At 41.3% G+C, this 16794-nt stretch overlaps 1 protein-coding gene across 1 annotated transcript in view; it reads right to left on the reverse strand.

Moving 5' to 3' along the window:
* Nucleotides 1–16794, reverse strand: part of cacna1ab (calcium channel, voltage-dependent, P/Q type, alpha 1A subunit, b) — a 107428-nt gene that overhangs the window by 46362 nt on the left and 44272 nt on the right. Inside the window, exons 25-31 of the mRNA XM_080464247.1 lie at nucleotides 7684–7783; nucleotides 6611–6771; nucleotides 5353–5490; nucleotides 5068–5269; nucleotides 4800–4964; nucleotides 3112–3222; nucleotides 2751–2834 (exon numbers count right to left, since the gene is read on the reverse strand). Coding sequence (XP_080320373.1) covers nucleotides 2751–2834; nucleotides 3112–3222; nucleotides 4800–4964; nucleotides 5068–5269; nucleotides 5353–5490; nucleotides 6611–6771; nucleotides 7684–7783 — 961 coding nt within the window. The remainder of the gene's footprint in view (nucleotides 1–2750; nucleotides 2835–3111; nucleotides 3223–4799; nucleotides 4965–5067; nucleotides 5270–5352; nucleotides 5491–6610; nucleotides 6772–7683; nucleotides 7784–16794) is intronic.

Consider the following 16794-nt stretch of genomic DNA (forward strand, 5'->3'; position numbering starts at 1 on the left):
CGCCAACAAAGTAGAGAGGTTTAAAGAAAGCATGTAAAGAGATAGAAGAGGAACACAAAGTCATTATGGGTGTCAGTACAAAGGCACTGAAAAAACTTTAACAGAATGTTCAGCCTCTGTCTGATGCCAGTCAAATGAGGGGAAATCCAACAACTTAACAACAAAAATAATCCTATTCTGGAACCTGCTGAAGAAAAGTTTCCAATGTTTATTCTAAGCCACCTCGTTTTGGCTCATTCATGCTTAAATCTTTGAGTTAAATTATTTTGCTTCACAATGTCTCTCTTTTAACATGCAGCATCCACAATTAGTAGATCACCCCGGCTGGTAAACATCTGCAATAAGTTGTATCGAGAGCAGAAAAAGAAAACCATGACAAGCCGATGTTGTGCAAAGGTGAATCTACAAAGAAGTCCAAAGCTTCGGTCATGAATACAATTGACAAATCATTCAACAGTATGTTATAATGGCAAGTAACTTAGTAATCTTAGCCAATTTAAATGTAATGAATCCATTAACATACTAAGTTGCCAATATAAAGTAATAAAAAAATAAAATTACAACCATTATTGAAAGAGTGCTGGATAGTGTGTATCCCCAATGAATGAATGATGACTACGCCATCCACTACAGCCATTTCTCATAGCCAAACTGCACAAAAACTGCAAAAAAAAAAAAAAAGATACAACTAAGAAAGAAAGTCTTATTTATAAATGATTCATTCGTGATATTCAAAACATTTGACGAAATTCGGAATTGCTAGTGTTACTGTCTGTTTCTTTTAAGCCTTTAACTATAAACTAACGACGATCATAAATAAATAGAGAGATTGGTTCGACAATTTAACAGTAGTACACTATAGAGCGGGATTGTATTTCCTAAAACTGAGTACGTAATCTCATCATTTTTTGTTTTTTCAACAGTTTCCCTCATAGAAAGGTGATTATTTACAGTATTGTTAAATTTGTGAATGCTCGATAAAAGGTAAAGTTGTCACTGTGCTAAATGTGTATCGCATCATAAGGGTGGTTAAAATGAATTAAAGAGTGTTACTGTCCGTCTTAAGATCGGTACAGTTGATATTGGCATATATTCTCTTACACAAGAGGAAGTTAACCACAGCTACCTGATGAATATGAACAAAAGCCAACAGGTGTGTTTATTTGAGGTGCTAAAGATCAGATTCTCTCAACAAGAAGTTGAACCTGACACTGTCCATGACAACAAAATCAATCAGATGTTGAAAGCAGCTCGAATGTCAATTGATGCCTCTTCAGACAGAGAAAGGTAAACAGCACGGCCGACATGGCTGGAGGGAGACGTTAATCATGTTGAAACACAGCTGGGTCGTAGCACTTAGCACCGTTACTGCTAATGCAGTCAGTCTGAATGAGGGGAGGAGGAACAGCAAGACAAATACAGCAAGAAAATGTGTGTTGGCTGGACAACAGAGAGAGGCTGAAACTGCCACTGAACAATTACATTAAGCTAATGTGAAACGCAGACATACAGTTTGACTGATACGCATAACAAGAACAACAGTTAAATACAACAGAAGCTTTAAGGCAAAATGTCTCCATTCAAACGGAATCATTAGACGTAATTAGACTTTTCTTCAGTTGTGAGATTCAGGCCCCGTTTACACAACGCTTTGAAAATGATGTCTGTTTACACAGAAACATCAGTAATGCTGAACATGATGTAGTTAGCATATGAGGCCAGGACTTGGCGCTGTCTGTTCTTAATGAAATACACGCGCACATAAGAGATCAATACACTATAAAAACTAACAATCGTGCGTATACACAGACATTCATATGGAGAGACGACCAAGTTGGATTGCTTTTACCGTGACAGTCAACACTAAAACTACCAAGTCCCAGAGGGATCTGGACCGGGGAGGCATGACACTCTGGAGGCCGCCATTGTTGTTATTATCCATCTACTCGTGCATGCGCAGAACAGCTATTTACTACGACCGCGGTGGGCATGAGCAGAAATAGCATTTCCAAAAAGTTGTTTTCGCATCTTTTCCTTGCCTCAGTGTTTTTTTCAAACGTTGAATTATTAGTAGCTGCGAGCACCGTTGCCATGTAAACAGGCACTCAGAACACCTTGAAATGTCTCCGTTTTCACTTGAAAACGTTGTTGTGTAAACGGGGCCTCAATTTTATCCTGATTTCAAAATCCGCACTTTACATATTAGAACTGCATGATATCAGGTAAACATGTGATATAGACTACGATTTGTGATAAATACAAACACTTGAATAGTCATTTCTGACCATATTTTTCTGCTTTTTAACTGTGGCCCTGTTGCAAACAGGTATGAAAATGATGAAATAAGTGAAATAAGCTCCAATGTCAAAACAAGCTAGAAATTTTTTTCATCACAGTTCAGTCAGTTTTTTGCAATATTTATATTGGGTATGTTGCTTTCAGCGAAACATATGATCATACAATATTGCAAAAGACTGACTGAACGGATACAAATCCATTCAGTGTGCATTCATATTCCGGACTTGGTTGATGGTTTTCATTATTTCATTCCTGGAGACCACAGGGCCCAAATCAGAAAAATCAAGGACAAATGAGCAGAATCAACCAAAAATTAGGGTCAAGAGAAAAAAACAGTTATTTAAAAAAAACAAACGCAAAGACTTTAAGCTCATCTGCATACTCGACATTTTGCCAGAAAAGCTTTCTCCTTCATTTAACCGATCACCTCATCCGCCCTCCGCAGCACTTACCCCTAGTTCAGTCACTAATATGTCGGTGATGCTTCCGAGTACGGACACAAAATCAAAAATGTTCCAGGCGTCTCTGAAGTAATTCTGCAGGGGAAAAAAAGACTTCATTAAAGGTAGCCAAGCGCATTCCTCCTTGGGTGGACGCTACGGACACGGCAGTGGTGGTGTTGTTGCCATGGAGACAGAGTGGAGAGAGGCTGATAGCGTGATTGTGGTGCCACACGGTGCACTCCGGGTTTTTCAGGGACAGGAAGAACATGCTCTAGATCCGTCGACCAAAATAACCGGCTTTATGAATGAATAATAAGATAAAACACTGGAGCTTATAGAGCGGGCCAAGCCAGACATGTCGGAGTCTCACCAGAGGGCCAAAGGCGATGATCTTCAGCACCGACTCCATGAAGAAGAAGGTGGTAAACACGATGTTGAGGTACTTCAAGACGTCGTCGTAGGTTAACGAGGCGCCGTCGAACTGTCGACACACACAACAAACACAGGGAGTCAAACTCTTCATAGCAAGTCTTTGGTAAATTCCACCTTTTCTTCAGAATGGGGGAAATGTAACTGTTTGATCATGTTTACTTGATATCTAAAGATATGTGACAATGTGTACATTGTCATATTTAAGGTACTGTTTAAAGAGAAAAAATAATACTATTGTAGTACACAGTAGTGCATACGATGCAGTTATTTTCAGCTGGATATGAGTTTAAGTGCTGTCAAATGTTAGGCCAGAGAAGAGTGGCAATTTCAATTAGGTATTTAAGAATGAAGAATAAAAAGATCTGCTCCTATTAAAGAGTATCAATATTTGAGAAATAAATGTGTGTTGTTTTTTTTTATACTACTCAAACACTAAAGGGATGACAATCAGGGCCTGATTTACCAGCACTGAAGGTTAGTGCGTATGCAGAAAGAACAAGGCTGGAATATCATTAATCTTATAGGTACGCATCCGTCAACTTATGGCACTGATTGCCTCTGGAACCAAAAACAAGTCGAAACAGACACAAATGTGACATATACATACACAAACAAGTGAAAACTCATCGAGACACACAGGGGAAGACAGCTTCTGACAGTCAAAAGGATGTGGTTTCATTTATTTCTTAAAACGTATGAAAACAGGGCTGTGTCTGTTTTCATAGATGCTTCTGTTCTTGTGGTGAGACACATTCTTTCTGCCGGACCCTCATTAATTCTGTTTGCAGACTTTATTATCAGATATTATCTGTGTTGCACCTTAAATTTTGACTCAAGTCCAACCTTCACAATGAATCTCTTTCCTTCGCACACGGAATATTTAGATTTATTTGCTGTAACCTGAAGTAGATTTAAAAACTAGCGTCACCAACATGACCGATTCACCATTATTGATCTTGAGAGGGGCTCAGCGTGCCACTCAAGCCCCGTTTACTCCACAACATTTTCAAGTGGAAATGGAAAACTTCTGTTGTATTTTGGGTGTCTGTTTCCATGACAACGGTGCTCAGAGCAACTGAAAATGCAACGAAAATGCTCTGACTTTTTTTCTTTGGGGAAACGGGGAGAAACGCAATTTTCTGAAAGCGTTCCCACGCCGTCTCCATGGAAACGGGGGAATGTGCAACTTGTTGAAAGCACTCAGACTCTGCCTCTGTGGAAAGAAGCAACTTTTTGAAAACTTTTTTCCGCATTTCTGCTGTTTCCATGTAACGGGCATTGCTTTCAGAATGTCACCGTGTACACGCAAAACTTTTCCGAAACCAAAATGTAAAAATTATATGTTTTGGAGCGTCGTGTAAATGGAGCCAGAAGAACTCGCTGGTGAACACGAGCTAATGAACACTTAATAAATTGTCCATCACGTTGGTATTGTGTAAATTGGGTCTAAAACATGCAAAACTTTCCTTTCAATTGTCCGGTTGATGCATGAAGTCACTCCTTGTTGTTATTCGAGCACAATTAAAGCACATTCAAACTGAAATCTATTTGTGTACGAGTGCAATTTAACAGGTTTCATAAAGGATCTAGAATGTCTGATGTCAGAGAGGCTTTTCGGACTTGTACCTTCATCATGAGGACGATGGTGTTGAGCGCGATCAGAGCCATGATGCTGTACTCAAAGGGCGGAGAAACCACAAACTGCCACATGCGATACTGGAAGCTCAGCTTGTTCTTCGGCATGTGGCGAGTCAGAGGTCTGGCGTTGATAGCGAAGTCTATACAGGCTCTCTGCAGGAGGAAGAGGAGGAGGAGGAGGAGGAGGAGGAGGAAAGTTATCCTCACATGTGACTACTTGAGAGTTTCAACAATGGAAAAAGAATGCAGCTTTCACCTCATTCTTTTCTAAGCTATAGTCCTCCATCATTTTATCTCCTTGCTCCTGGAAGGTGATGATGATGAGAGCCACGAAGATGTTTACGAAGAAGAAGGGGAAGACAACGAAGTACACCACGTAAAAGATGGACATTTCCATCCTGTATCCCGGGCTTGGGCCCTGATTCTCATAGGTGGAGTCCACTGAGTGCTTTAACACCCTGAGAAAGGAGCACATGAGACGCTTATGACAGTCCGATATAACAAAGAGAGTTTAAGTCTACAAGACCTTCGGTGTACTCACTGCGGCCACCCCTCTCCAGTGGAGACTGTGAACAGGGTGAGCAAGGCCCAAGCCACGTTGTCGTAGTGGAAGTCGTACTTCTCCCACTGCCGCTTCTGAGCTTTAACTTCATCCCTATCATACACCAAGTACTCGCCCCTGGATAAAAACACACACATGGACATACACGTCCATCAACAAAAATGAAAGCACAAACATTTAACAAACTTCTGGTGTAAACAAGGAGTAAGAAACTGCATATTTCGATTGATTAATGTGGAGATATCATGGATCTTTTTATGGATGCATAATAACTTCAAACATTAGTGTGGTTAATCTTGTGAATCATTCTCTTTTGATCAAATTGTGACCGACTAAAAATGATGGTTGAGCCCTCTGTATCTAATGAATTCCCAGCTTCCTCCTCTAGGTGGCAGCACTGGCGTACCTCAGACCATGAAGGGTAAATCTGTGTGACAAACCCAAATCGCCATTGCTCTTTTCCATCTTTCCCAATTATGACACTAAATGACCAGATTGAATTTGCTTAGTACACTTTTTCTGTCAATTGACATTAATTGCATTAAAGTGTAACACAGTGGTTCTCAAAATGTGGGGCGAGTCCCCCCAGAGGACAAGGGAGAGCCTAGAGGGTGACACAACGAATGGAAAAACCCCAAATTCAAGAAGATAACTTTCCAAACATACATTTTTTTTTTTATTTTAATTGTTGAGGTCACAATTAATTTCTTCCCCTCTGTTTTTCTTTCCTTTTCCCCCTTTCTCTTTCCCTCCTTACCTTTTATTTCCCTTCTTCATTCCTTTTTCTTTTCCTCATTCCCTTTTCTTTCTTTCCCTCTTTACTTTCTCTCGCTCTCATTCCTTCTGTCTTTTTTGTTCTTTTTCTTCCTTCCTTCCTATTCCCTTTCTTTTGTTGTCCTTTTTAAAAAAAAAAATCTGCTTTCTTTTCCCTCCTTTTCTTTTGCCTATTTTTCCTACTATTAGATAGTTCATGGAAATACAGTTTAAATACAATTATAAGTACAACTAAAATGAATGAAAATGATAAAAGAATCTTTAGGGCTACACGGTGGTGTAGTGGTTAGTAGTGCAGCCTCAAAGTAAAAGTGTCACAGGTTTGAATCTGGGGCCTTCTGTGTGGGGTTTGCATTGATTACCTCCCACAGTCCAAAACGGCCCCCCCCAATGCATGTGGTGTTAATCAGTGACGCCAAACTGCCTCTAGGTACAAATGTGCGTGTCTGAGAGTCAAACTAACTTGCAATCGCGCTCAAATTCTTTGGATTCGTCTGTGCAAAAGAAGAATCGACCCTTGAAGAGCTGTACGGCCACCACAGCGAAAATGAACATGAAGAGCATGTAGACGATCAGGATGTTCAGCACGTTCTTCAGAGAGTTCACCACGCAGTCAAAGACAGCCTGCAAAGAACAAGGGACATTGATCGATACGGTTTTAATCCTCGTAATATTCACTCTTCAGGTATCAAGCATTGATCTGGGTATCAACACCAAGCAAGACCTTTGCTACATGATGACTCGACTGGTTGAAAATTTCACTTGAGTGGTGAAGCACAGATGCTGTTTCTGTGGTGAGACGTATTTCTTCAGGTGCCTCCCGACGACTTTTGTGAATTTTCTTAGAACATATATTCACAATCTTGTACACCGTGAAGTATTTTCTGAATCTCTTGCGTTGCTCTTATTTTTCTTACAGCTTTGACTTTGTGACCAATTGTCTTCCATATTGCGTTTGTCTTTCTTTGGTAATTTAGCATCTCTTTACTACACAGTGAATCCAAGCACAAATGCACGCTAAACCCTCATTTGCTAACTCCCATTTGTGGGTGACGTCCGCGCAAGCTTTAATTCCTGGTAGATCACAAAATACTTGCTTTATAGAGGATCTTAGGCCCTGTTTACGCAACAACATTTCAAGCAAAAATGCATAATTTTTTTCCATTTTTATTTTCACATTTACATGGCAACGCTTTGATAATTGTCTGTTTACACAGAAACAGCATAAATGTTGAATATGAAGTCATTTGCATGTAGGGCCACTAGTGGCTGCTGTTGGTTGTTGACACACACACACACACAGTCACACATGCGAGCAGACAACAATCCGCTGAGAACATTAACAATGGGAGTGCACAGATATTCGTATGGACGGATTACGAAGTTGGATTTTCAAAAATGTTCAAATTGGAAACCACAATCAAACGGTTGCATTTTCAGTGGCTCCAAGCGTCGTTGTCAGGTAAACAGACACCCAAAATGCAACAAACGCTTTCTGTTTTCACTATATACTGATAACTACAAAGCTTGTCCTACCTTTAACTTGGGGAGACGTTTGATGGTCTTAAGAGGACGCAGCACCCTCAGCACACGCAGAGACTTGATTGTACTGATGTCTTTGCCTTTGCTGCTTCCCCTAGAGGTTGGCAGAGGAAAAGAAACATTAGGAGGCAGAAAGAAGGACTGAAGAGACGGGAAAGGGCTCCTACCAAACCCTTTACGTCAAGACAGTATCATCGCAGGAGAGTGAAGCGTGGTGTGAGATATGTCCTCAAAGCCAATTTTTTTTTAAATATCTTAAAGCTCTACGGTGAGAATCGATGTGAAAGCAAACACGTTATATGACACTTGCAGGTTGTTGGTAACACAGAGGCAAAGCTCTCACATTCTCTTCTTCTGTAGAGATAAGAAACTCTGACTTGTACGTCAAACATGAAACCGGTAGGAGACAACGCATTCAGCTATCTGATCGTTTGGTTTCATGGACATCGAGAAGCATCATCATCATCATCATCATCATCAGTTCTCATCATTTCCACCATCATACAAGGAACATTCACTCATTCCATCTTGACAGGCAGCTCCCGGCAGAGTGCCCAGCCAAACCTCTTTCTTTCTTTTTCAGAGAGACGCTGTTAAGTTCTTCAAAGGAAATGGACTTTTGCGACGTGAAAACATGAGGTGTGGACGTTAAAGTATTGTACAGCTAGGATTATACTGATATAATCCGGATTGACTAAATCAAAACATGTTTCACATAGCTTCTCGTCATCAAAATCCCTTTTTTTTTATTTTGGTTCCTTTTTTAGTAAATATAGGCTATGTGAAACTTTTTGGGTCATGTGATGTCCGTGACATCGCATGCCGTTACACAAATAAACACCAACAACGTCATATGAGTCATGAGAGCGACCGGACGAAACGTTACTCAGTGTTGAAACAAGGCAAACCCTTTCAGTAGAGTGCTTTTAAAGCGCAGTGAGCCCATAGCGTGACCATTTGCTCATGATTTGTATGCCCATATTCTGAACCCCCCCCCCCCCCCCCCCCCCCCCCCCCGTAAATGGCCCTTTTCCAAAACAAAACCCAGGAGGAATCTGGATCCTGCCAAGTCTGAGCAGACGAGGGATCGTCCGTCAAAGGTTTTTTTTCTTTTAACTATGAACTCAGTACCTGTGACAGAAGACACAGAACGGGTCAATTTGATGCCGATTGATCGAGTCTGAGACTTGGCAGGCGTGTGTGTTTGCACGTGTGCGTGCTCACAAGATCCAGTCGATAATCAATAGGGTTTCTCCCTTTGACGCCATGCGGGACTACGGTCTCTCTGTCAGAGCAGCTTTAGAGTATTAAAGTAAAGCCAGTCAGGCCATAGGTGGTCGGAACTAATAACATCCCATGCACACACTCATACGAAAGATCTAACACGCGCATACATACACACACACACACACACACACACACACACACACACACACACACACACACACACACACACACACACACACACACACACACACACACACACACACACACACACACACACACACACACACACACACACACACACACACGCCGAACATTAAGTCCGACAGCCGCTTGACTGAGGTTCAAATATGGTTGCGACCTTTGAGTACTCCACCCATAATCTGCGTATTGGGAAAAAAAAAATATTACTAAAGACTCTGGAAAATTACCTTTTTCTCTAAGGAAGGTCGTAGCTGAACACTCCTATGTGAAATACAATATCAAGATGAGTAGTTTTCCAGACTCAACGATGAATGAAACTATTGATGCGTTCACAGATCTCAATTTCAAAGTAACAGAGTGTGCGAGATAAGCAGAACAACAAGAAATATATCTTTTTATTGGTCAGTGCAGAAATGATCACCATCCTGGTCTCCTCAACCAAAAACTATTGGATTGTTTTCATTGATACTTTTTATTTTTGCAATTTATTTCACAAATGTGAAGAAAAACAAGAAAATCGAAGAGGCATAACTTAATAAGTCTAGGGATTCACCAATATCAGTATCGGGTGTGATATTGCACGGAGTATACTTGTAAAATACCCCTGATACAACCTCGCCTTCCCAAAGGGTAAGAATTGTCACCAAAAGGCAGAATGCGGGTGGAGTATAACGTCGAATCGAAAAGACTAGAACGTCTAATAATCATCTGGGCAACAAATCAAATGTACTGAGCTGGTTTCCTGTAGGTTCGTGGAGTTACGATGGTGGAGATCGGTACGGCGATAATGAGCACGAAGTAAGAAGAACAAAGAAAGAAAGAGAGAGAAGCCAATTTGATCCGGTGGTGGAAAGCTGGGGACAGAATGGAAGAGGAGGAGGAGGAGGAGGAGGACAGAGGAGGAACTTTACCGGGTGGTGGTCCTGTCGAGTTTCAGCGAAGGTGGAGACAGCGAGAGTCAGTGACAGCAACAGAGACAGGAAGACAGAGATAGTAGGAGAGCAGGGACCGAAAAGAAGAAGTAGGAGGAGGAGGACGAGGACAAGGAGAAGAAAAACACACAGAACAGACACAGACACACACACATTGATAGATAGAGGGACGGACAAAGACAAAGAGAGAAGGGGTTTGGTAGAAACAGGAAAAAAATACATCCATATGAGAGACAGACAAAGAAGGGAGGACAGCAAGATGGGTATACCGGATTAGAAATACACCCCACCCACCCACCAACCCACACACTAATCAGTACCTCATCAACCCCAGTATCTTCCTGTGTCTCTACGATGACCCAATGGCATGTCTAAAGGATCTAAACGTTTGGAAATGTCTTAACACGCCACTACTCCAATAAAGGACGTGATTCTTAGAAATGCTCTGGGCTTCGGGAAAAAGGCCAATCACAATAATGACCACTTCTCTAAAGAGTTGTCGACTCGACCGTCAGGACAACTGTAACTGATATTTTGACAGTAAGTTCCCGATGAAACAACTGAAGACGAGCTTATTTATTGTTGTTTATTGGACCAACAGAAATCTATTCCCACAGAGATCACCTCGAAAAAGAATTAATTAAAGTATCACTATTTTCTGTCACACCAACACATTTGCTGACATCAGTGGTTTGTTCTAACATTAATTCTCCAAATCTTTTGATTGCGTGACAATTTAGGCTAAGAACAGACAACACAGCTAAGACCTAATGTGTGTATTTACAAATTGAATTGGATTCTTTGTCATGTTTCTGTTTCAAACGTCATATGACAAGTACACCTTTCATGTTTCAATTGAATTTCATTTTACTTACTATTCTATTTAAATACTGCCATTTTTTCCAAGATCTTGTGATTGTTTCTGTATTAAGATGCTCATGTCACAAATGTGTTAATCATATTCATAAATTTTTTTGTACTGAAAAAGTAAGATATATAAGGACTAATGTTTGTAGTGTCTGTATTCCATAACCCTACTGCTGCCTTCTCGGCATCATAAATGGTCCAAGACATCTTAATATGAGCGGTATGCAAGCAACAGGATAAGAATAAAAAGGTTAAATATACATAATTTCTAAATAAAATGACATTTGACGTCTCATAACTTGTGGTAATTTCTATGTAAATGGGTACAAATAAAGTACCATATTGAAAAAAACTACAGAACATGTGGTTTGGTGTGACGATACAGATGGTTAATTTATTACATACAGTATTTTACTTCATCATCGAACTATGGCAAGCCTTAGTTTTGCATGTTTTATAAGTAACAGACACACAAGTCTGATCATTTCATATTTTGAGCATCAAGAATCAATAGTTAACAACAGTTTCTTTCTGCAGACAAAATAACCCTTTTTAGTCTTTATGTGTCAAAAACAGAAGATATAAGCTAACTTGTACACTAATTGTTGTGGTATGACAGTGTTTGTAATAAATACGTAGGAAATTCAAGATGATTCGTGGGAGTAATTTTACACAGATTGGCCCAAGATGTAAATTTAAAAAACATTTGCGCCTTTGGTAAATTTTAAAACAGCTATGTTCGATTTAAAAATATTGGCGGTGAAAAAATACTATATATTATTATGGCAAACAATGCTAATCAAAGAGGTTGACAATTATGAATATCTGTAACATATTTTCAATGGCGCATTCTTCTGTCACAGTACTCAAACATGTACCTTGCTTTACTCTGTTATCTTACTGCGATCTGCAGTTTATTTGGAGCGCTTCAGTGGATCCGGGCCCTGGCTGATCTTGAGATGCACGAGGCTTTCTTACCTCCTGGCTGCCTTTTGCTGAGGCCTGCTGCGCTACCAGCTCTATGAAGAATTACCTTCACGGTTGGAGGAGGAAACTCAACCGCTGCATCCATTTACACCGATTCTTATCTTATCACAACATAATGATCAATTAGACCAGGCCTACAGCAGAAATTGCTCTCATTAAATCTGCAATCATCTGGTAGGGATCTTTTTTTTTTTTTTTTTTTAAATCAAAGCTCTTTTGCATGCACATCTGCATAGAGGGAGGGTGGGGGTAGAAGAAAAAGTCCCTACAGGTGGCCGGTTCCAGGTTTTCTTGACATGTCAGAGTGCATGGGCACGCAACTCAGGACATCCGGCATCAGCGGAGACTCAAGAAACCAGGATTTGTGTGTATTGTCCCATACACGCACACCGTCAATAAAAAGTAAGAGGCATTCTCACAGAGTACTGCGACTGCATGCAGTTCTCAGTCACGATACTACCATTCAGCATCTAATTGAGAATGAAAGGTGCCAGAAGCGCAACAGTTGTGTCTGAAAACCCATTAAAAGTCGGAATCCATTGTACTGCGACCATGCTAAGAAAGAATCCTCGGTACAATGGTTCTGTGCTGTACCTGCGTTTAAACAACGTCATGCGTCAAGGTGAATAATCACAAAAACTGTGTGTGTGTGTGTGTGTGTGTGAAGCCTTCGCCCCTTAAAGCAAGACTGTACAGTGTAGCTCAGCCCTGATGCGGATGGAGACAGCGAAGAAGAGATCGGGAAAAGGGAAAAAGACTGCGAAGAGAAAGTGGTGGAGGAAAGAGTCCGAGTTGGGGAGGAAATGTGGTGTGAGAGCGTCCTAAAAAGAGACTGGAAAGAGTGATTAAAGAGGTGAAGAATGGAGAGTACAGAGCCATTAAAGAAGGTGAGAAGCAGAGGGACCAGAACAACCAGTAATGGAGGGCAGGAGGCATTCTGCTATGCCACGGCGAGTCATGCTGTGGAGGGTGCAGCAGTGGAGTGATTTCAGCTTCTTGTGTCTAACCTCACAAACAGTTCGCTTCACTTAACTTGGTACGTCCTTCTTGTTGCATTGGCAGTGATAAGTCACTTTGGTGGAACATTCTTTTAACATATATCTATCAATCATAACTCCCGCTGACAGGTGAAAGGATTTGATGTGTGGAATGTGTAAGTTACCGTTGGGTACTCCGGTTTTCCGACCACAGAGCAAAATCATGTGCTTCAGTTAATTGCTGATAAAGAATTGGTGTGAAGGTGAGTGTGTTTGGGTGTCTGTGTGTGCTTCTGCTGCTTTTCCAAAATCTGGTCCATATTGTTCTGCTCACAATGGAAAGGGTGTTGAATTTGCTCTTTTATGTCTTCCATCATGAGGCTGGTTTTAACATTAATCAGATATGTAACACTGGCGTAATGTTTTTGAACTTCACGCAAAATTGTGAAGCTTATCCCAAAGTAACTTATGACCCCAAATTCATGGCACCACTCTCTGGTGTCCTGGGCTGTCAAACTCTTGTTTGTGCATCTTCCTCAACCCGTTTGATTACCAATCCACAAACTGTCAGCCTCCAATCTATTTTGACAGTGAGCAACCACATTTCCCTTGGTTTGTCTTGTGTCTTATATGAATCTGCACATTTCCATGAGGGATTGCAGCAAAATGTGCTCATGCTGCACTTAGGTTGTGTAATCGTTATGTTCCTTTTCTTCTGTGCATCCATGGGAAAGCTGGAGTTGAGTGTTGTGTTGTAGACTCTGACAGTGACCAACTATAATCAAGGTTTCAGATTTCTTCAAGGTTTCGGAGAGGTTTGCTGTCACACAGAAACAGTGTATTTGTCATTTAATGGCTGTCTTAAATTTTGAATCTTGACTATCAGTTTTCTATTCCACTGAAGGAGCTATATTCATAACAGCAATGAGCCAAGTTGTAAGTATTCACAGTTCTTAATGAGAAAATTGATGAAGACGCTTAGTTTCTTACACGGTGGACAGATTTTTGTTTGAATAGCATACATTTATTTGAACACAATGGCCATTTTGCACTACCACTACGGTTCAGTTCAGGGGCCACATACAGCCCACTGTCATCTTGAGTGGGCCGGACTGGTAAAATAGTGCCATAATAACCTTCAAATTTAAACTTAAATTTTTTATTTTTTTTTGTTGTGGCAGAGACGAGGTGATGAAAATGTCTTATACGCCCATAAAACCAAACAATTACGATGTAAACGACTACAATCTAAACTTAATGCCAATTTGAATGAAAACTTCTGGTGCAAAATACAGTGAAATGTAAAAAAAAAAAAATGTCTTATAGCTGTTGCATTATGGGTATTTTTATAAACACCCTGACAGCATGGCTTTGAGGCTAATGCTAATGCTATCAGTTTAGCTCAGGTTTCAGTGTCGTGTTCTGTCCGCTATTCAAATGTATTTTCTCAAAAATGTATGTTTTCTTTGAAATCTTTATCATATGATTGGTTGTTTGGTGGGGCAGACTGGAGACTCTTGTGGGCCGGTTTTGGCCCACAGACCTTATGTTTGACACCCCTGGTTTAGCGAATATGTAAAATTGCATAGGTGGCAAATAATTGTTCGCAGTCATATCATTTCTATTAGAATTGTCACTTTTTTTTTTTAACAAATTCATACAGTTTAGTGTCATTCGGTGCAACACAACAAAAAAACACCAGGACTAATATTAGGATATTAAAAACATAAATACGTTTTTTTCCCCTCTTTTCAATAAAGTTCCTCAGAGTTTTCACATCCTGACACCAGGCCATGAGACCTGAAGCCAATCTGCACCTCACAGTACCATTCGTACCATTCACATGTTTCCGTTCATGCAGAGGCACTGCTTCTATAGGCGGTGATTCACTAAAAAGAGTTGAGTCTTTGACATGAAACACCTGTAATGTAGTTCTGAGTGATGCCGTCTATAAAATGTTCAGGATCATCATGCAGCCACAGAGGCAGACATGCACTATGCATCTACAGATCTACAGAGCTAAGGAAGATGCACTAACAAGCTCTTCTCTAAACCCTGTACACTCACAAACATTCAGTCAACCCTCTCAGGTGCATCTATCGTACATATTTAATTCAAATGTATTATCTGTATGCTACCTTCGCCTAATCATTCCAGCCGCCACGCCCTGCCCCAGCATGCCTCCCTCTGTCCCCCTCCCTGTTTTCCCCGGGTTCGTGCAGAGGAAGGAGAGTTAAATACCTGTGCCTCCGGGTTCATAAACATGGTCAGAGTGTGTGTGTTTGTGTTTGTGTGGTAAAAGAGACGAGTAAGTTGAGAGGGGAGGGGGGTTCGGATGACCAGTCCCAAAGGTGTTTCCTCCGCTGTGGCAGGATGGACGGAGAGCCTGGGCACTTAAAGGGTTAAAGGTGTCTGGGGCGCCCTCACCCCCACGGATAGACCGATCGGGACCTCCAACCGGGAGGATGGGGTGGGGGAGAATGAAGAGGTGGAGGTGTGGTTGGGCAGAAGAGACGATGTTTTCTTTAATGGTTGTTGGAGTGGGAGAGGTTGAAAGGTGTGTTGGGTGGACTTCTGAGTAAAGAGGGGGTCAGATGTAGACTGTGGGGAGGGGGGAGGGGGGGGGGGGGGTTATACTCTGCTAACAGTGATAGTTGCAGAGAAAGAGTGACATCCGTTCTTAACATACAGCATGGGAATACAAGACAGGGATAAACAAGACTCTACAAGCCAATTTCTTATTTTCCGTTAATGACTAAGACTATTTTTCTGTTGTTTTAAGTCAAATATAGAGAGATAGTATCAACGATAGCCAAATAGCTCAATAATGAGGTTTGTTGAGAAAACTTGTTGAGCGATTTGCACAGTTGGTCAAAATCACTTGACTTTCTCATATCTGCTCCAGGCATAGCAGCAGCCAGCAAGATGATGAGGCTGGTGTCAAAATACAAGCATGCAACGCTGCATGTCGGCAGCTTCAGTGCTGAAAGGAGGCTATCATGACGGCCAGCTATTTAGAGTAATGAGAAACAACTCGAAGAGAGTTTCAGTCTTCAAAAAAAGAAAAAAAGATTCAATCAGGTACTTTATACAGATCCAAACTATCTTCGTCCAAACTCGTCCCCAGACGATGATTTTCTTTTCTGACTTCAGCGATCGTTGATGATCTTTTTCTATCGTAGTGTAACTCCTTTGACTTTTGGTTTCTCTCTTTGCTGTATGTTAGGAGCAAGATGGTGGAGAGGATGACGGCTACAGGGAGGAAGAGGAGCTGTTATGAGAGGGAGTCGAAGGGGATCCAGAAGGAGGAGAAGGCATCAAGAGGGCCTAAGGCTGTGGAGGACCTGGGTGAGTGTGTGTCGGTAAGCGAGAGTTTGGTTGGTCAAAGTCAGAGATTTAAATGCAAGAAAAGAGGAAGGGATGACTCACGCCGGCCTGGTTGGTAGAAATATCAGATCGGCATGGATTGGTAAATAGAGGGAGACAAGGGAACAGGAGCAAGGAAGATTGGGAGGAGAGAATGTTGGTAAAGGAGCAGGTGGTGTTTTATAGATTATTAGATCAGGTAGTTAAGGAAGGGGTGGGGGGCGGATGGTGTTAGAGAAAAGTGTTCAAGCGTATGAGTCAAGTAAGGTTGGAGGTTTGTTGATGGTGGGAGGAGAATGTATAACTACACTCTAAAAACAAACTTTGGATCCTCAAAATGTGTCACGGGATGGACGTTCCTGGAAGTAATGGGTCCACAGGGTATTGTACGAGGCCCCCCAACAATTCAACATGTTTGTTTTTAGAGTGTGGGTAAGAGATGGAGAGGAGCCTTCAGGCAAGGAAACGATGACAGATTATCTGACGAAGGTTTGGGTGTTGAGTGTTGGCATGGCAGTGGTGGTGAAAAGTAGAGAAAGACCTGCTGG

Source organism: Lipophrys pholis, assembly GCF_963383615.2.
Source record: "Lipophrys pholis genome assembly, chromosome: 5".
Classification (NCBI taxonomy): domain Eukaryota; kingdom Metazoa; phylum Chordata; class Actinopteri; order Blenniiformes; family Blenniidae; genus Lipophrys; species Lipophrys pholis.